The following is a 20,259-nucleotide window of genomic DNA, read 5'->3' on the forward strand; positions in this document are numbered from 1 at the left end:
TAGTGTAAATCAATTATTCTTAACAAACATGATGCAATGTAGTTCTTAGAAAAAGGTTAAAAAGTGAAAGTGATCTCAGAAGGGCAGAAACGTACTATACTAAACATTACAGTAATGAAAATGCATTGCTTATATCTTGCTTACATTATTAATATTTTTCACCAATAGGGCAAAAAGCTCCCATTGTAATGATCACACATTCACTATCAATGGGAATTGGTTTACTAAAGCTTTACTGTAGAGATTTTGGCTGTCAGGTAAATCAATCTATAGTGTTCTTATCTCACGGGTGTGCAATCTGTTTTTCCAAGCAAATGTAAAGCCTTCACTCAGTCTGTGCCTTTTATGTGACATTTGAGCTTCTCCAGGGCAAAAAGGCTGACCATTCACTTCAAAACTCTCTAGCATCAAGTATAGAGCCTAGAACATAGGCACGCATAAATACTTAATAAGTGATCTAATGAATTTGTTTGTCTGTCCCCTTTCCCCACTGTCTTATTTATTGTCCTCATGTTAAACTGATGGTCGCTAAATTCAAGCTGTTTGATTGATTAATGAATGTCAGGTCATTATGGATCAAAGACCAGATAACTGATAAGGCATCCTTTATAAAGTAGTTTCCTTCAAAGACACCAAGAAGGCTATATAGGCATTATCTTTGGATCCTGCTGGGACATTTAGGATAAATGAGAGCCAGAAAGAGTGCATGTAAGATCACACAGTGAGAGTGTGAGCCCTAAATATCTACTAAAACATCAAGCCACGCAAACACTTTAAGGAATGCATCATGATATAGACAACTTGAGGAATCTCTTTGAAAGTATCCTTTCTTTCAAAAGAAAGTTGAAATGTGGCAAATGTGCTGATTAAATTCCAACTGTGCATTCCCTTTTTAAATGTCAAAATCTATTTGCTCCTCTGATTTACATCCGGCCCGACACTTTGATGGCAGTGGGATTCAGCAAGTCTGATATGAAACCCTTGAATGTCTTTTCTGCAGAGGATATAAATATTTTCTCCAGTCCATATTTTCGGTCTTTAATCTCTTGTTAAACTTACAGTAATAATCATAATTATAAGCCAACTGTCCTTACCAACATGGTATAATGTAGCTTTTAGAAAGAGGTTAAAAAGTAAAGATGATGAAGATGAGCTCAGAAGGGTAGAAATCTGTATATCAAACTTGGTAGCTCCAGGAAGCTTCAAGTTGTCTGCCCTTAGTGCTTCAGGAAAGCCTGGAAACAATTTTACAAACTAAAATTATCAAGGTCACTGGAAAAAAAAAAGTCATGTCTTCCTATATGTGAAGTTTTATAAAATCTCATTAATTCAGTTAGGACCCTCATGGGAAAGGTTTTTGTTGGGATTCTCAATCTCATAAAATAAACTCATTTGCTATACGTACCTGATCCCATGCTAAGGCCGTGTTAAATGTGTTAGTGGGACAGATATTTTGTGTTTTGGGAAGTTACATTTCCGGATTGTGACTGCACAAAGGTAGACAAGCATCAGGCACAAGTAGACAGTGAATCTAACATTGTTCTGGTATGAGGGGGAACTAAGTAAACACAAAGGATTAACCTTTTAATAGAAACTAACGGTCTATGTAAATTGTGAGGTGATGATATATAAGAAATCATAGACTATGAATGTTTAGATGGGATGCAGTTGATAGATAAGGGCAAAAGTCATATTTTTCCCATTTTATGCAGTAGGACACAAACATACAGTTATCACAGAAATTCTACAGGCTTCTTCTGGAAGCTTCTAAATACACTCTAATATTCTGTTTTCATACCAAACTATCATCTCAATTTCCCACAGTATAAATTTCAACTCAATCCAATAAACATAGGTGAATCTGCTTTAAGTGCAAAGTCCTGCAGGGTTACATATTTCCTACCATGGCATACACCTTTAATAAAAATGTAAAAAATGGCAGCATGGTGGGAAAATAGTTTGATTCTGACTAGATGGGCCTGGGAAAGCTTCTTAGAAAAGGTTATGTTTGAGCTGGATAATTAAAGAACAGTTGGCTGGCAAAAGACAGACATATACCACATCAAGACCCTGGGACCTGTAAGTACAAGTTGGTAGTGCAGATGGGAAATATTTATCCCCAAAGTCAAATAAAGAAATCCACAATTTTTCTCTTTAAAATCATGAAGAGAAAGACAAGCATATTTCAAATTCAAACAGTTCAATATTACTAACAAAGGCACATCACTAAATTCTAATGCTTATATTTCTTAAAATTTTTATCTACAAATGTATCCTCAATATGTTCTTTCTTAATATTTATGCTATTTTATAATTAAAAGGTAAAATGGGACTATAAACAGCGTTGGCTTCTCACACTTATGGGATACCTCGATATTCAGAAAACAAAACTGTAACTTCTTTTCCTGATGCCAACTGATCCTAATTGTCTTTACTTTAATCAAAAACAAAGTGCTAGCCAAACTGCAAATTGTTGACAACCAAGAGCAATGATTAGAAAAATATTGTTCTGGTACTCTAGAAAATGGACATGAGGAGCTTTGCAAGCAGCCTGCTCTGACAGCACTGACTGGATGGAGAATAAATGGGGGAAATGTGAACACAGGAAACGGTGTGGAGATAAAGAAGCAGCAATCGATACAGCTAACAGCCGCTATCGAATGAGCTCTGTACCACTCAGCACCTGCCATATGCTGTGGTCAACGCAGCCTGCTCTGGCATGGAGCTGGCTCCAAGGAGCTCAGGCCAACACAGAGATGAGATCGCATCATTAAATCAAATTGGTTGAGCATCCCAAATCTGAATATCCAAAATTTGAAATGCTCCAAAATCTGAAACTTTTTGAGCACCAACATGCTCATTGGAGCATTTCAGATTTTGGACGTTCAGATTTGGGATGCTCAACCAGTAAGTATAATGCAAATACTCCAAAATTTAAAAAAAATACAAAATCTGAAACACTTCTTCTCCCGTAGACAAGGAATACTCAATCTGTCGTACCAGGGTGCCTCTTCTGGATTAAAAATTCTGATTCTAGTACAAAAACAAAAAAGCCTCAACAAATTATTTTAGGATTTTCCAGGTCTTTAAAGGGCATATCATAGCAGTTTTTCATGATTCTTTGTGACCCTACACAGCCCTCATCATACTAATTATTTTATCAAACTCTTATACATAGTTTAATTTTTTTATGGGCCTGGGTTTTGTATTTGTTTTTCTTACAAATTTATTCTTTTCCTCAAGTAGCCTGTAAGCAGAAAAGGCTAAGGGCTGTGCCTTCTACTGCTTTCGTGAGGCTGTATGCAGCAAAGTTGTTAACAGCATGACTGTTGGGGGGAAATTGTTGTTTTCAAGTCCTGGCTCTACCACTAGCCGCGTGACCTGAGGACTAGGGTTAGGGTGAGTTGAGTAAGGCTTTCAAATTTGAGAGCAAAATTTAAAGGAAGCACAAAATATCAGTAATCAAGATAAATATTTTAAAGCAATATTTTTAAAAATCAAAAGCTAGGAAAAATTCATGATGAACACAATATCAAAATTTTAAATAAAAGCAGGCTGTTGTTTGTGTTGAGACCTTAATATATTTATATTGTTCAGGAAACAGTATTTTCCAGTCAGCCTGTGGTTCCTGGGCTTCATGGCCATGATGTTCCCCAAGGGTGATATAAGTGCTGACAGTGGCAGGAGAACAGATTGCACATTTCATGGCTTTATGACTGTCTCAGTCCATTTTGTGCTGTTATATATAACAGAATACCTGAGACCAGATAATTTATGGAGAACAGACGTTTACTCTCTCAAAGTTCTGGGGGCTGGAAAGTCCAAAATCAAGGCACCAGCAGGTTAGAGCTTGATCGATCTGGTTCCAAGATGGCATCTTGAATGCTGCATCCTCCAGAGAGGGATAACATTCTGTCCTCATACAGCAGAAGAGTAGAAGAGAGAGAACCCAGTTCCATAAGCCCTTTTTATAGTGGCATTAATCCATTTATGAGGGCAGAGCCCTCTTAACCTAAACACTTCCCATTGGGTCCCACTTCTCAATACTCTTGCATTGGGGATTAAGTTTCAACATGAGTTTTGGAGGGGACACAGACATTCAAACCATAGCAATGATTCTCCATAATTTCTCAACTTAGCCAGGCACATGGTGAATACTTATGAAATAGCAGCTTGATCAAAGGTAAGACTGGAGGATAGTGAGCTTGTATTAATGAACATCTATTAAGCACCAGGACTAGAACAGGTGTATCATATATGTTAGCTAGTTAAATCTACATTCCTCATTAAAAGGTAAATATCTAGCAAGGTTTGAATCCATAAAGTTTTAGAAATGCTTACTAACATTTAAAAAAGTGGACGATTTTTTTTTCTTTGAGTAACAGAAAAAGAAAATAAAAACAGGTAGAAATAAAGGCTCTGAACAAGAACCCCTACCAGTCTGTTTCCTGCAGACCAGGTTACTTAAGATCACTCCTGTCAGATAGAAGTTGAAGTATGCTTCACAACATCTGTCACCAAAGGTGGGTCAGTATACCATAAAAGGACCCTTTCAATCAGCAAATTGCCCACACCCCTGAAAGCTACAATGTATATAAAGGCTTCTGGCTTTCTGACATTTCTTTTAAATTTCTCATTCCAGATACTCCAGAACATTGTTTTTAAATTTTTTATGGTAGTCTTTGAGTAGTACATGTTGTCTCTGAGGCTTATTTGTCCCTGGTTCTGGGCATTCTTGCTGTTTGATGCTGTGACTTAATCCTTTCTTGCTTTGTGTAACCTTTGAGCAAGTTATTTAACCTCAATTTATTCCAGATAGTTGTAAGGAGTAAATAGGATAATACTTGAAAGAACTTTGCATAGTGCCTAGAACATAGCAGGTGCTAAATAAATTTAAGCTATGACTAATAAGGATAGAAAATGTTAATAGTGGTCACAGCATAATATTAGTATGATTTCTCCCTCTCCCGGCCCTAGGTGTCTCATTGTTTCCCTGTGCTAGTGTTTTCCCTCTTTCCTCCCATTTGCTCCATGAAGACAGCCACTCACACGCAGGTTCTTGCCATGGCCCCCTTTATAAATGCGGGCTCTAGAATCTCTCAGGATCTCCTTATCTTGTAGGTTACAAGGCATTCTTTGCAACTGAATCCTATCTTTCCCAGTAAAGGAACAAATTTCTCTCTCTGCAAAATTCAACTGCCCAGAAAAACAAATCTTTTCTTTGAATAAGCTGGGGTGGTTTTTTTTGTTTTTGTTTTTGTTTTTTTTGTTGTTGTTGTTGTTTTGCTTGTTTGTTTGTTTTGCATCTTTTCTCTATCAATTAAACCACCTTGGCCAGTCACATACCCTGCTACATAATAAAGAAAAAAGTGGCTTTTCTCACCAGTCTCTAAATTCAGCATGTGACTGCCCTTATTCCAAAAACAAAGTGACAGATAGAAATTTTTCAAATGTCACGGAGTATACTAAATGATCAAGAAGCATTTTAAACTCCAAAATCATCCCAAAAATATTCTGCACGCCTAAGGCAGGCTGTCAAATATACCTTATTGTGCCAAAAGACCTGCAGGGGGCGCCTGCTTCCTTATGTATTGACCTCCAGATCAGCCGCTGAGGGACATGCCTTCCACTGCCTTCTGCTGTCACCAACCAATACTTAGGGCTCCTCTGGGAACCCCGGAGGGGTATTGTATCTTGAGATACAATCTTTCTTCCTGTGGTTTTCCAGTACTCTTCCTCATTAGGAAGACAGCAGCTCAGACACTTAGGTTCTTCTTTAAGAAAGAATAAAGGAAAGTCAGGGGTAAGACTTTGCAGGGTGTGATTTGTTGTAGGCTACAATACTATCTGTATATAAGGCTAATACAAATCCTAGTCAGATTCTGCTGAAGAGTAGTGTCTTACATAAGCATTGCTACTAAGTATATTCTGGAATTATCTATATAATTAAACCATTTAAGAAGCTCGCCTTCGTGTTTCCACAGTTTCTGCCCATATTTAAATTCACTCACTCACCTGGCTTCCATTTCTTCCACCCTAAATCTGACTAATTTTTAAAACTAGAGATTCCGGGTCACAGATCTTTACTTTCATTATTTTATGACTTTTTCCAGTTAAATGTATTCTTGTTCACCCTTCTCCATTTTAGTTCCCTCCATTTCCCCCTGATACCTGTGCACGATGATTCATCTGTTGTTTCAAATTGGGCCAGTGGTTCTCAGCCCTGGCTCCCCTTTTTTAAAAAAAGCCCCAGCCTGGGCCTTACCCCAGATCTAGAGAAGGAGCTTGTGCATCGGAGTGTTTGCAAAGCAACTTGATTTAGAATACTGAGTTACACTAATGGGGTCTGAGGACCTAACCTTCCTCTACCCTTCTGCCCTTCAAGAATCCCCTCCTCACCAGCCTTAGGGCACAGTGCACTGACACTGACCAACACTGTGGCACCCCAGGGAGCTTGTCCAAGGAAATTATGGGTAGGAACGGATAATGGGGCTTTTCTTCACAGATCCAAGAAAGGATATGGAATAGAGAAACCAAGTGTTTCAAATAAGCTCTGATCTCTAAAATTCAGATTCATATTTGCAGCCTACCCTTCATACATCCCCTTTGAAGCTAGCATAAACATCAGAATGAGGACACAGGACTAGGAACACTGCTAGGCAAGGAGGTGCCCAGGGCACAAAATTTAAGGAAGTACTCACTCTCAAACGTGGACCCTTCACTTGCAAGACCCCCAAAATGAGTGCCTCCTTAAATTTTGTGCCTTTTTACCTGATCCTACTCCAGGCTCTAAGAGAGACTGAAATGAGAGTTTTTCTAAAGAGATCCAGGATGACTGTAATCATCCAGTTCAGGTGGAGATTTGATAAATACAACTAGAACAGTCTCCTCAGTGCATCTTAGCAGTAAGATGTCAGAACTTCCTAAATGAGAATTAGGATCTGCCCTGAGCCCCACCCCCTCCCATTTAATTCCTCAAATCCTACCCTAGATATGCAGTTTGCAGAAGATTATAAAAGGTAAGATCTAGTTAGAAAAGCAGCAAATTTTCATTTGTGTTAAAAGAGGTTGCCAATAGTTTTTAAAGTCAAGTGTAATGATACTTTCTCTAGTAATATGCTAAAATATCTCTTAATTTCAATTCTTCCTCTCTATTTTGTAAAAAATAAAAGAATTAATGCTTGTGAAATATCTAATCCAGAATCTGACAGTTGAGTGCTTAGTAACTGGTAACAATTTTTCTCTCCAGGAGAATAATGGAACTCAGGAAACACTTCTCACCCAAGATCATCTCATCAGCAATTCCACACTGTTCAAAGACAGAGTCGAGCTAGGTGCAAACTACGGACTCTGCCTCTCTCCAGTCCAAATCCTTGATGACGGAAAGACGTTCTCTTGCCACGTCAGAGACAGGCATGGCAAAATCTTGAAGAGCTCTACCAGGGTCAAGGTTTTTGGTAAGGATTTTTGCTCTGTGGACTCTCTGCCATCCTCCTGTCAGTTTGTTCTGCCTGCTTTCCTCTAGAGAGGAAGCACTGCGTTGCCAGAAAGCAGGCAGGCAAGGGTAACAATTCCGGAGTTCCCTTTGTCTTGATACTTGTCATTCTGGTTGGGAGTGGGGACTAGGGTAGAAGGACACTAAGAATGATGATTCAATTACTAGAATAAAATCACACAGAAAGCTATCATGTTCTGTATTCATCCATTTGCTATTGCTTATAACAGAATACCTGAAACTGGGTAATTTGTGAAGAAAAGGAATTTATGTCTTACAGTTATGGAGGCCGAGAAGTCCAAGGTAAAAGGCCCACATCTGGTGAGAGCCTTCTTGTTGGCGGCATTTTTCTGAAGAGTTTCAAGAGTTCTGAGTGTCCCAACATCCTAGCTCAGGTCTCTTTTCTTCTTATAAAGCCACCAGTTCTCCTCCCATGATAACTCATTAATCCGTGGACCCAGTAACCCATGAATGGATTAATCTCTCCAATCACCTTTAAAAGTCCTCACCTCTCAATAACGCCACATTGGGGATTAAGTTTTAGCATGAATTTGGGAGGGAACATTCAAACCATAGCAGATGGGTCAATTTCCTGGTGATCACTATCTTATTTACAAATTTAATGTTGCCTAAGAATGCTGGAAATCTCTTTAATTATAACTGCCAAAGTCTAATTGCTTAGTTGCCTAATTGTCTTAGTTGCTTGCTGGAGCAGAGTGGATAAGGCCAGTGAGAAAAGGAAGGTGGTAAACACAGCTCCAGGGATACTCTGCAGAAGCCTCTTCCCCTCCCCATTCTACCAAGGCCAGCTGGGGTGAGAGACCCTCCAGGTCCTTCCCTTCCAGCAAAGGAGCCTGCAGGGACAGGGACGGCGCTCTGACGCTCTGACCCTGCATTCTCAGGAGGCGTGTGGAGCTGAGCTGTGAAATCCACTGTGGCCCCATTCAAAATGCAGAGACTGTGCAGGATACAAATTTCGGGGGGAAACATGAAAATTCTATTTTGCCTAGCGGTGCAAGGAAATAATAAACAGGAGCTTCTGGCTTTGGATGTTTTTCCATTTTTTTGTGACAAAGACCTGTGTTTTTGTTAAAAAGTCAATTTTAAAGGAAGATAAAGAGAAAGGCAATGATGTGGATGGACAATTGTTCTTGAAAATGAGATAAACAAAGGGAAAATAACTTCATGAAACCTAAGGGCATGGGCTGCTAGATTGTTCCTCAGTTCTCTGAATAAGAGAGAAGGCAAAAAATCTTTGTTTTTATTAAGAATCTTATTGCATTATCATTGGAGGTCATGCAATTTAGTATTTTGAAGAAAACGCAAAGTTATTTGTAAAGATGGGGGTGGCTCCAGCCAATATTTATTTGGTTTGAAGTCTCATTTGTATAGCTTTCTCCTTTGCTCTCTCTAGCTCTTACCCTTCCTCCTTTCCCCTGTCCTCCCCTTCCCTTCCCTTTTCCTCCTTCCCTCTTCCTCTTTCTCTCCATCCATCAGGAATGGCCTGGGTAATAATCACCCCTGATGACCAGGCTCTTTATGGAGCTTAAACAATGCCCTGTGAAGAGTTGGAAACAGACTGCTCATGTCTTTTATTGATATCACCATTTGTTTACTTACCAGGGTGTGACTGTCTTAGCACACACATGAAACTGCCTCATCTGGTCTATTGGCAAACCAGTGAAGGCAGCTATCTTGGGTGTGGAAAGAAACATCAATTTTAGGTTAGGCAAGCTATGTCCCCATTTGATCAAGATTTTTTTTGTGCCATAGCTTGATCTAATTGCCTTGTCAACATTTATATTGTGTCCTGTATCTCTTTGCTGCATTAGAATATATTCATCTTGGTCTTCAATGTTTTCCACTCTTTTATATCTCACTCATGTCACCCTATCTGGCTCTACGTTTGTTTCTAATATTTCTATTTCTTCTTTGAACTCCTTTCAGTGGATGCTTACAAATATTGGACTGTCTGCTGGGTTGTTCAGAGAATTAGATTTTCTCTGCTTTCTGGCTTTCCTATTTAGTAAGCAGGCTGTGTATGCTGTGTTTGGACAGAGTCTCTTCCAGTCTTTAGGCTATTTCCGGGTGTTACCTGAGTATATATTATAATGAACCTGGCACAGAGGTACAATACATATAAGAACCCACTTTGCATCCTTTGGTGATTTCCATATAGAATGAGCCGAAGAAAAGAAAAAATGAAAACCTGAAATAAATACCCAAATGCATCACAGACCTGTTGTGCATACCCAGCTATTTCTTCTCCCCAAACAATGCCTCATTACCCAGCTCTTCATTTTCCAGCAGGTCAGGGACCAGAGGCCACCCCAGCTGCTTTGCCTCTTCCCACATCTCCTTCCCCGGTCTCCTTGGGCTTTCCTTCCCTTGCCAGGGTGTCACCTGTCCATCGCAGGTTTGCTCTCCCCCACTTCTAAGTTCCAAACCTGATTTTCCTGAGCCTAAAAGAGAACCTGTCTCTCCCTATCACTCCTGAAACTTTTAGTAATTGTTCTTTCAGGACCTTCATTCTACTGATATTTGTTGGCTAGTAGGAGGTCGGAAACACCCCTTTCCCCATTAGTGTTTCAGGGTTGTATCTTGGTTTGGGTTCCCCCGAAAGAAAACATTGAGACAAGGATTTGAGTTAAATGAATTTTTTGAGAGGACATGCTGGGAAACATCAAAAGAAGAATGGAAAAGTGAGTCAAGAAAGGGAAGGAAGATAATAAAATGCACATGATTGAGCCAAGAGCTCTATCTCACTGGGTAACTCTGAGAAACAGTGTAGAACATGCATCAGAGTTATCCCAAATGAAGGACAAGAAGCTGGGGTATTCATCCACCCATCTCCCCATCTGTTATCACCATTAACTCTCTGGAACTTCCAGTTTTTCCAACTTGTGGACTGAGCATGTTCCCATAATTCCAATAAATTCTTAGGCAGAAAGTCATAGACATGCCCAGGAAGAGGTCTTCGGTATGTGGAGGTAAATGCCACGTGGATGTAGCAGGCACTGACAGCACCTGTGATGGGGGTCTCAGTGTTCCTTCCACTGGTTCATAGAAGGCTCTGTCTGCTATGCTCAAGAATTTACTTGAAGCCGCTTCAGTTAAACATGATATACTCAACGTCTACTTTGTGTTGGACACTGCTAAGTGCTGGAGATGTGCAGATAGATAAAACACTCTGCTTTGAGGCACTTAAAATCTAGCAGGACAGTGAAATTGCTGAAATATTCTCCAATATTTTCTAGAGTTAAGAAAATAACTAAGGATCTCTGGTCCCCTTCAGGAGCATAAAAATGAGACTTTATTCCAAGGCATTTGGGCATGTAAAACATGCCTCTCTTCTCTCTTCCCCAATCCACCTGCCCTTCCATCCTACACATTCTTGATTTCAGTTGACTCACTACTGATCACCACTCAAGTATCAGTTACACATCACATCTTCTAAAATTCTCCACCCATCTCCCAAGTATGAGTTAGAAGCTTTTGTTAAACGCTGCTTTCAAATCTTACATGTCCTCGATCATTGTACTTATCTCAGCATATTGTAACTTCTAGTTTATTTATCTGTATTTTTCATGAAAATGTAGACTTCTTGAGGACAATGAATGTGATTTGTTCACCTTTATTTCCTGGGTATCTAGCATACTGCCAGGGACATAGTAGTATTTATAATTATTTGATGAATGATAAATCTTTCTCATAGACACACCCCCCTCAACACATATGTGCACTAGTAGTCAGGTAGGATGACATTCAATGACACTAACTATGTTTTATTTGCCTTTAAGCTAAGCCAAAAACCCCCATGATTGTGGAAGACTCCAAGAATGTCTTGAAAGAGGTGAGTCACATTAAAGCCTTTGAAAATCTGTAGCATTACATGCCAAGGTGTGTCATGTTTCATCATTGCCAGGAACATTGTCTCAAAGGACCTTACTCCTTAGCCCTTGGCCGATTAGCTGCCCATGGAGATGTAGGGAAGCTGAGTGGATTCTAAAAACTGAATGGGAAATTTTACTTTTAGAATTAGGACCTTCAGAATGTTTGATCTGCATCCTCAGTCCTTAAATTTCCCAGAAAAAAAAATAGTTGCAATTGTTTAAACTTCTCTTTAATAAAAATTGAGGTGGATGATGAGGGAAAAGTAGGGCAGAAAGCAGTGTGAATCCTGGTGTAAGAAGGAGGGTTTTGCTCAGCTAAAATTTATAATAATTTGTTCCAATCCCTTTCTTGTACCAGCTTTCCCATTGTTTTTATTTCAAAGTGACAAGATGAAATTTATTCTCCTATACTCCTTCAGAACCCTAGCCATTTATTTGGCAGTAGGCGGAGAGGCAAGGGAAAAAGGAAAGTTGAATAGGGCCTTGTGACTTCAGTTTCTCATGGGTGGTAGTTCCCAGCCTCTAGTGACTGGGATCTGGACTCACTTCCCAGCCTTTCCTCTTGCTGGCCATGACCGTGGGCAAATTACTTCACATCTTTATAGTCAGTTTCTCCATCTATACGAAGAGGATAATACTACTATCTACACATCATTGTTTTGTGGAATTTAATTAAATAATGTTTGAAAAGTCCTTAGTACAGTGTGTGGCATATATTCAGTATTTAATGAATGTTATTGTTTTTGTTATTACTATCATCTATTTAATTGGCTATTTAATTGTGGCCTTACGATTTCATTCAAGCTTTTCAAAACCCCATGTAAGATAAATATTTCCACTAATTCTCAAGTATTTCCTTTTATATAGGGTGAGAGAGATTATATTTGTATACTAGTTTCTTCTCACCCAAGGACACTAAATAACTTATGATTTCTAGTCCTGCTGAATATCAGTCTTTTAATTGGACAGCTGCATAAAAATCATAGCTCAGATTTTTTGGGATGGTTTTGTATGACTCTCTCCCCCTCTCTCTTTCTCTTTCTCTCTCTATATATTATATTACCCAAGTATTTGTGTTTTTTGCCAATTTCATGTATTAGTCTCTCAGATAACTGCTACTATAATAGTGAGTATATAGCAAAAGATGTGATCATTTTTGTGCCACCACAATTTAATTTCTAAGTTTATTAGTGGACTTCATTGCAATAGTTTAAATTAGAAACATAATCTAATGATTCAGCTTTTGGTAGGTGTTTTTGTTTCTAGTGCCAATGTTTATAAGTAATATGGGCTCAATCCAGATATAGAACACAAATTGAATCCAAGAATCCCAATGTTTAAAAAAAGGAACTTTGCCTTTCCTCTTTTGTATCCATGCTTGCTGGAGTGCTGACTAGGAAAACCAGAGAACTTTACTTCCTGGGGAATTGGTGAATAATCTCTCTCCAACCCCACAAAACCAGCTACAGGACATGGCTTGCTCTGGGATCTTTCAAGATTTTGCCAAATGTTAAAAACTCCCCACTCTAATATTCCTATAATCCCTGCTGTATTTCAATAACTTATTAACTCTTCAAAGCCCTTTCACATACTTGTACCTGGTGTTGCTCTGAAATAGGTCAGACATCTGTGATTTTACAGATGACAACTTGGGGCCTAGAAAGAGTAGACAGCCAGCTGAGTCACTCATAAAGGGCGGAGGTGGGGTGCATATTTAGCTTGCCCACATCCAGGCAGGATAGTGTGATGAAAGGAAATCACGCTTTAGGGTCAGCTAGCACTGGTGTCAAATCCTAATTCAACCACTTACTGGTTACATATCCTCATCAACTAGGTAACCTCCACTCATGGAGGTTGATGCATCTCTAAATCTGGAATAATAATAAATACTTCACAAGTTTCTTAGGAGAATTAAATTTGTGCACAATAATGGAGTACATAGTGTATAGTAGACAACTCAGGAATATTTCTTCCCTGACCACTACTTATCATTCACCCATTTTCTTTCACTCATTCTTTGCTCTGCACTTACATTCATAAATCTGCTATGTGATTGATTCTAGGAGACAGAGTGGGCTGATGAAAAAAACCAGAGTATATATTGTGGAATCTGACAAAGCTAGGTTTGAATTCTCTTTGGTTGCTTATTAACTTGGACCCCTGGGACCTCAGGTCCTTAACTGCTTCTTCAGTGGATGGGGGCAATGATTCCCATCTCACAAGGGGGAATGTAAGGATCCAACCAGAGAGGCTATGCAAAGTACTTACCATCTGACCACCACAACTGTTTGATAATAGCACTCTCCTACCCACTCTCCTTCATTCCTTAGAAAGTCATTAAGTCAACATACCTGTATTGGATGCTTGCTCTGTGCTATGTACTTACTGTACAAGCAGCCCTCAGTGTTGTACTGCCATGGGGACTCGCTCACTTGTGAGCTGTATTCCAGTGTTACTTAGTTAAACTTAAAAAGTTTATGGCTAATTTAGTTTTTCTATAAAACAGAAAAGACCCAAAGTTATTCTAACAATGATGCCTCTCAGGTGCAGACATGCCAGAGATGTCTAAGGAGAGTGTCGTATCTGTGGATATCCTGTTCTTGTGCATTCCGTAGGGCTCTAGCATAGCATGCAACTTCACTCCTGCAGCTAGGATGGGAAAGGAGTCTTCAACTTCAATCTCAGGGCCCCTCCATGAGGCAGATTTTTGCATTTGAGCAAAAGATGTTGGGCCAAAGAGCCCCTCAGGCCACAGTTGGTGATGCAGCATAAGAAGGCACAAGAGGGATGCATGAAAACTCCAGTGTGCACAGTCTTTCCAAAAGCCGCATACGTCTCTCTTTCATGCTTGTGCTTTATGTTTTAACCCTCTCATCTCCATGGGTCTTGTCCTTGTGACTTCCTACCTTTGTTATGTTTAACAAAATTTAAGGGAAAAAAATCTAAAGAAATCTATTTATCATGAAACAGGAAACAAAAGCAGTTTGGAGTTAAGGTGCCTAAAAAGGAAGACAGGCTGCTGTAATAAGAACCATGTAAAACAGATAACCAAAATCTAAAAACCGCACTGTGGTTAGCTTCAGTAGGAGAACACTGGTAGTTTTTTGCAGAATTCGACTATTTATGTTTATTTGGTTTTGGTTTTGCAAAGCCTGAACACTTGTGGATTCCTGGAGCTTCTTAAGTCCCCTTCCAAATGTTTGTGTTTTGGGTTTTGTTTTTATAAAGAATAGGTTTTACAGCCTATTTTTTTCCTCCTTCTCTTTCTGGCATCTTTTGTGATACAGTAAGGCTCTGACTCCAAATGTCCAGGCACGGGGCTCCCAGCAGCCATCTCCGTCTGCACTGGAGCCCCTGAGCTTGCACCGCAGATGGAGAGGCCCTGTGAGGGGCACCACAGCCTGTGGGGGAACCACATGGCAACTGAAATCTTCACAGTCAGGCAGATTTCTAGAAAAAGAAAAAACACGGCAGGACTGCAGTTTAGCCTGGGTGTTTCATAAGCCTGGTGTTTGGGCTTCTGTTTGTTCCAGAAACAGCTCACAGGGAAGACAGGTCTGGCTGTTATGGCTGCCTTGCAAGTCTAAGAAGCAGTGGGAGTGAGCCAGGAGGCAGGATGCCATTGTTACACTAGGATCTCCTCTGCCTTCATGGAGGTCGGCGCCCATAAATTACTTGGGCGATCTGTGGGATCATGGGACATTTTCTTTATCTCCTGTTCCCTTCAATAGCTCTCCCCATCCCATCTCCCAACTCAGGTGAAAAAAAAAAAAAGAAGAAGAAGAAAGCAAGGGTGTGGAGAGGGATTCTAGAGGAATCTTCCAAAACAAATGGCAGCTCCAGTCCAAAGGCCAGGATGATTTCTAGTTTGATTTCATTCTATTCCTAAGTTAACATTTTAGGAATATCCTCAGCAGCCCTGGACACGTTTTCTCTCCTTATGGGCTGTTAGGTTCCCTATTTTCAAAGTGTCTCTGAGCATTTAAAGAAGAATAGTTTAAAAACTAAAACAGAGAACATTAGATTGGCATGCAGTTAGCATTTCAGAGGTACAGATAAAATCTAAAACCTACTGCTCAAATGAATGACTGGTCTGTGGGCACAAAACAAAACCAACTCAACTCATTAAAATTGACTTCAGGATCTAAGAAAATATTCTCTGTCCTTCACTCACCTAGACAGTCATTTTCTGTTATCTGGATGAATTTTTCCTAGAGTACTGTTTCTCTCTTCCCCATCTTCACATTTCTTCTCTATTCCTTTTCTCTCTTTTTTGCTTTCCTTCCTCTGTTCTTTATTTCTCCTTACCATTCCCACCTCTCTGTTTCTTGTTTCTTTTGGGGTTTCTTTCATCTCTTCCTCACTAAGTCCTTCTCCCTTAACAGACCTTAACATGAAATCAGATTATAATTTTAAATATCTGAGATTTTTATATTCTCTATTCTTAATATTTAAAACAAGTAAGTTGAAGAGTCTTTATTTTCCTCTGTGCTAATTACACATTAATTAGTTTTAAGTGTTAGATTGTTGAAAAGGCTCACAGGACTCAGACAGCTTAGACTGATGAATCAGCTTTAATATAAGCAGACGATGCAACAATGCAACAACAGGAGAAGGACATGCATTGGAAGGGTCCGGAGATCTCAGGCTCAAGCTTCTTTGCCCTTCCACTGCTGGACCACACAGAACAAGCTTTGTATACTGGTCTCCAGGCACCACCAGTACACATGCAAACACCTCATAGGCCCAGGAAGCTGAGCTCTGCTTGTGACGAGATCTCTGAGAGTGAGCGGGTCACATGGGCACATGCCAACCACCTGACTAGCCTCAGCCCTCAGAACGTTCAGCTCCACCCAAACCAAGTGCGAGGCATAAATCCAATTATTTTCACTAAACAACACTGACAGGCTGGTACATTCTGCCCTGAAACAACTCACAGAGACATGGTGGCAAAACAGCATTTATCTTTAGTCGGTACATTTTAAATTTTTGGCCAAGGGTTAGCGCAGCTCTAAAAACCCCATATATGAGCATTTGTTGAATTCAGATCTGCTGAGATTAACACATACTGGGCACTCTTTTGCATATAAACAAAATGTCACTAAGCTACTTTGCTTTACAGCTGAGCTGGAACTAAAATGGCTCTTTGCTATGAGTTTAAACTCGGTATTGTCAGAATGGATTTTCCCCCAATCCCGATTTAAACGAAGTGGAAGGGGTGCGCCGCTGCAGGCAGGTCCTCCTCCTGCTGGCACGCCTCCTTCTCAGCCTTGGCCTTCCACTTCATCTCCAGGATGGCTCGTTCCACCTCCTCCAGGGCCCGCTCTCGCCTTTCCACTGCCCTCTCCCTCCATTCCACAGCCCTCTCCCTCCTGAGCACCTCCTTCTCCCGCTGGCTGGCCCACAGAGCCAGGGCGCCCACCTGCTCCAGGAACCTGCCCCAGTCGCCCTCAATGCCCACAGCAGGTGGGGGCCCGTGGGGCCTGGGGTCCTGGCGCAGCCCCGCCTGACCATGGCCACTCTTCTCCAGCTCCTCTCTGTGCATGCTTTTCAGATGTTTCCACAGGGCCGTGGTGCCCACGTTGACCCCAGGGCCGCGACTCACCTGCCTGCCACACAGGCGGCAGGTGGCATACTGGTTGGGGTGGTGCCCTGCACGAGCAGGGGCCAGATGGAAATACTCCCATGCCTCAGAAAACCGAGTCCCCTTGTTGTGGGACATCGGGGTGGGCGTGGCACTCGCCAAACGGCCAACCGGTTCTCCCATCTCACTGATCTCTTCCTCCTCCTTCATCTCTAAGTCCCCTTTGGCCTTCATCCTGGTTCCCTTCTCTTCCTCCTCTTCCCGCCTCATTGTGTCTCCTCTTCTTTATGATGTGCCTAGATGTTAGCCAAAAGGTTTAGTCGAGCCACAGGACTGAATGTGTATTTGGGAAGGGATTGCAGTGACTCTCCAAGATTCACAATAATGGTTGAAGTCTGGCCGCACCTGGGTAGTGTGATGATTCCTCCTTTCCACTTCACTGGAGAGTCAGGGGTGAGTCAGATACAAGTAAAATGGCCTACAAATGCATTCCCTCCATGCCCCAAATACTTACCAACCCCTCCCTGGCTAGGCCAGAAAGACAAAACCCATCAGGTCCTGTGGCAAAGGTATTCCCTGATCCAACAATTGCAAAGCTCTTTACCGAACTCGGTGTTTTCTACATCAACCACCACAGCAGGTATTTTTGAATATTGAAAATTTTAGGTTTTCTCTTGATTCTCCTCCTAGATGCTTCTGGGGTCAGGCTCTTTAGGACTGTCAGGGTGGGGGCCTCAGTGGCTCTCACAGACAGATACTGAAGTAGGAGACAATCCTGCTTCCTAACAACTGTTGCAACAAGTAGTCCAGAGTAGGCGAAGCCTGCCAAGATGTGGACAGTAGTAAAGTTTCCAACGTGAGGTCGGTTTGTCCTTAGAAGGCGTCTCTGAGGCTGGGATTCTAAGAAATCCAAACAGCAAGCCCAGCTGTTTCGGCAGGAGCTGGCATGCACAGAGGAGGAGGGGGTGGAGCACACCGCCACAGACGTGCTGCCTGGTTGTCCTGGGCAAGCGGCTCTCCTTACTCCGCCTTCCCCAGCACGATCACCTGCAAAGCCAACAGCAAATAGGACCTTCAAATAGGAAGTAACACTTTACTCCAGATGTTTGGCTTGCTTACTCCATTTTAAAGATAAATAAATAGATGGGAAATTATATTGCATTTTAAAAACAGCTTGACTTCATTTCTCCTTTATTGGGTCATTTCTTAAATGAATGAGAGCTTTATTCATCAAGCTTGCCAACCCCGACAGTTAGGAAATCCCCCAAGCCACAAGTGGGTACTTACAGGCAAGCAGGGCTCTGGACTTGTCTCTGATCTCTCCGGTGCTGAGTGGATGCCTTTCTGCTCACCTTGGATGGCTGTTAGCTGACTCCTACCCCCAGGAGGACGGCACCTCCAGTTCCGGTCTCCTCCCACTTTCAGGGCAGCTTTGTTTCCAAGAGGGTGTGTCTCTGTCTGCAGGGTTTTTCTGCAACTCCTAGACACAAATGCAAACCTTTTCTCCAACTCTTCAGCACCAAAAAAAGAAAAAAAATGTTCCTGGCCAAAGTCATGCAGTAAAACAGTAAGTCAAGCAACTACAAGTTTTAGTTCTGTTTCTTGATGACTAGATCATCTGGCCTCTCAAGCAAAGAGAGAGATTTCAGGGGGTAAGGGGTGGGAAAGGCTGAAATATGTCTCTACACAACATGCCTCAACAACACCTGTGGTTTCAAGTGTTTTGTCCAATTGTCAGACCACGAGTCTTGATTTTTGGTTTGGCAACTATGGCTGTTGCAAATACAGTCAGTAGAAAAACCTAAGAACTTGTAGAAAAGGGAAGATTCAATAAAAGAAAACCCCTAAAATTCAATGGCACATTGAGAAACAGATTTAGAATGCTTTTTATTATGTTATGTAACTAGAGTTGGAAAAGCTAAAATTCTGTTGGCTTCTATCTATTCTCAAATAAAGGTATAAGCACAATTTAAGCAAAATATATATTTACACATATATTACATCTATTATATATGTGCGTGTGTGTCTGTATATTTAAATTTGGGAAGAAAAACCTACCAAGAGGAGACAGGTACATTTTAAAGAAGGTATCAATGGAAGAAGAAAAAACTTTGCATTACGGAAGAAAAGATAGAAGTGGTATAGCAGAAAACATGTAGAGACTAAAAGTTAAATTCCAAGCAGAAAAAAGAAACAGGGGGAGGAAAGATTCCAAATGGGAATGCAGAGTTGGTAAACAAATATGGAAACTATTTTTAATATTCTCATTTCTAAACTAAAAAGCTAAATGTTTTCAAAATGATTCTAATGAAAAGCCCTTTGGAAAAGGTTCTGTTCAAACTTAGGCAAGGTGGCAAGGGGTTAACTTACAGATGGTCACCATTTCAGTGTTTTGCCTCTGGAAATAAGAAAATGATCAGTCTTGCAGTCAGATTTGGATTGTTGTTTTTTTTTCTGACTTATCCAATCTCATTATGGCCCAACTGTGCACTGGCTTCTTTCTCCTTCCAGGGTAACATCCCAACTCATGGCAGAGCCTCAAGGTGCTCTGACAAGGAGCCCATTCCAGCCACCCATCATCATGAATTGCCCACTACTCAACATAGATCACCTGTAGAGTCCGGGCCTTTCTCTTCCCTGTCCACAGACTGTGACTGGGAATCTGTTATTCCCAGATTTTACTCTTCCTTGTACTCCTACAGAACTGTCCAAATACTTTTTGGCACTTACTACATAATTCTTTATGCTATTGCTCACTTATTCTTTATGTACCAGAATTATATATTGGAAAAGTCAGTTATTTGGCTTGTTTCTCAATGCAACAGGCACAGAGAGTGAATGAATCATTTTTGACATCTTGGCCAAGGAATGTGTATGTGTGTGTGCATGTGTGTGCATGTACACTCTTGTACATATTTACTTTATATTTTTTCAGATTTAACATATTTTCTTCTTGCTCATTTAAGCAAGTTGAAGTTCCCAAATACAGACAGCTCTGCTTACTCAGTCAAACATATAAAAGTTGTTTGACCTCAAGTTGAACTATTTTAGTCTGTGGCTTTTCAATTTTAGAGACATTGGAAAGAGTTTTAGGGCAAGAACCATAATCCTAAACCAAATCTTAGAACACAGAGTCTAGAGATAGTATAGAGTATTTGAAGTCTAAATCATTCTAGAAAGTCTGAGTCTAGAGTATCCACAAGAGTCAAATCTTTTCAGCCTTTTTAGGAGCTTCCTTCCATGAACTCCCCACTTGTTCCTGATATTGCCATATCATCATCTTTTGG

At 40.7% G+C, this 20,259-nt stretch overlaps 2 protein-coding genes across 2 annotated transcripts in view; one reads left to right on the forward strand and one right to left on the reverse strand.

Annotated features, from left to right (window-relative positions):
• Positions 1–20,259, forward strand: part of CD96 (CD96 molecule) — an 85,811-nt gene that overhangs the window by 16,806 nt on the left and 48,746 nt on the right. The window contains exons 4-5 of the mRNA XM_020287615.2: positions 7,250–7,457; positions 11,296–11,348. Coding sequence (XP_020143204.2) covers positions 7,250–7,457; positions 11,296–11,348 — 261 coding nt within the window. The remainder of the gene's footprint in view (positions 1–7,249; positions 7,458–11,295; positions 11,349–20,259) is intronic.
• ZBED2 (zinc finger BED-type containing 2) lies at positions 16,333–18,357 on the reverse strand. The gene is made up of 2 exons (XM_012787430.2): positions 18,260–18,357; positions 16,333–18,019 (listed from the first exon to the last, which is right to left on the reverse strand). The coding sequence occupies exon 2, from the start codon at positions 17,240–17,242 to the stop codon at positions 16,589–16,591; it is 654 nt and encodes a 217-aa protein (XP_012642884.2). The 5' UTR covers positions 17,243–18,019; positions 18,260–18,357; the 3' UTR covers positions 16,333–16,588.

Source organism: Microcebus murinus, chromosome 1 (assembly GCF_040939455.1).
Source record: "Microcebus murinus isolate Inina chromosome 1, M.murinus_Inina_mat1.0, whole genome shotgun sequence".
Classification (NCBI taxonomy): Eukaryota; Metazoa; Chordata; class Mammalia; order Primates; family Cheirogaleidae; genus Microcebus; species Microcebus murinus.

Coding starts and splice junctions, on each gene's coding strand:
- ZBED2 (XM_012787430.2), bottom strand. CDS start 17,242: ATGAGGCGGGAAGAGGAGGAAGAGAAGGGAACCAGGATGAAGGCCAAA.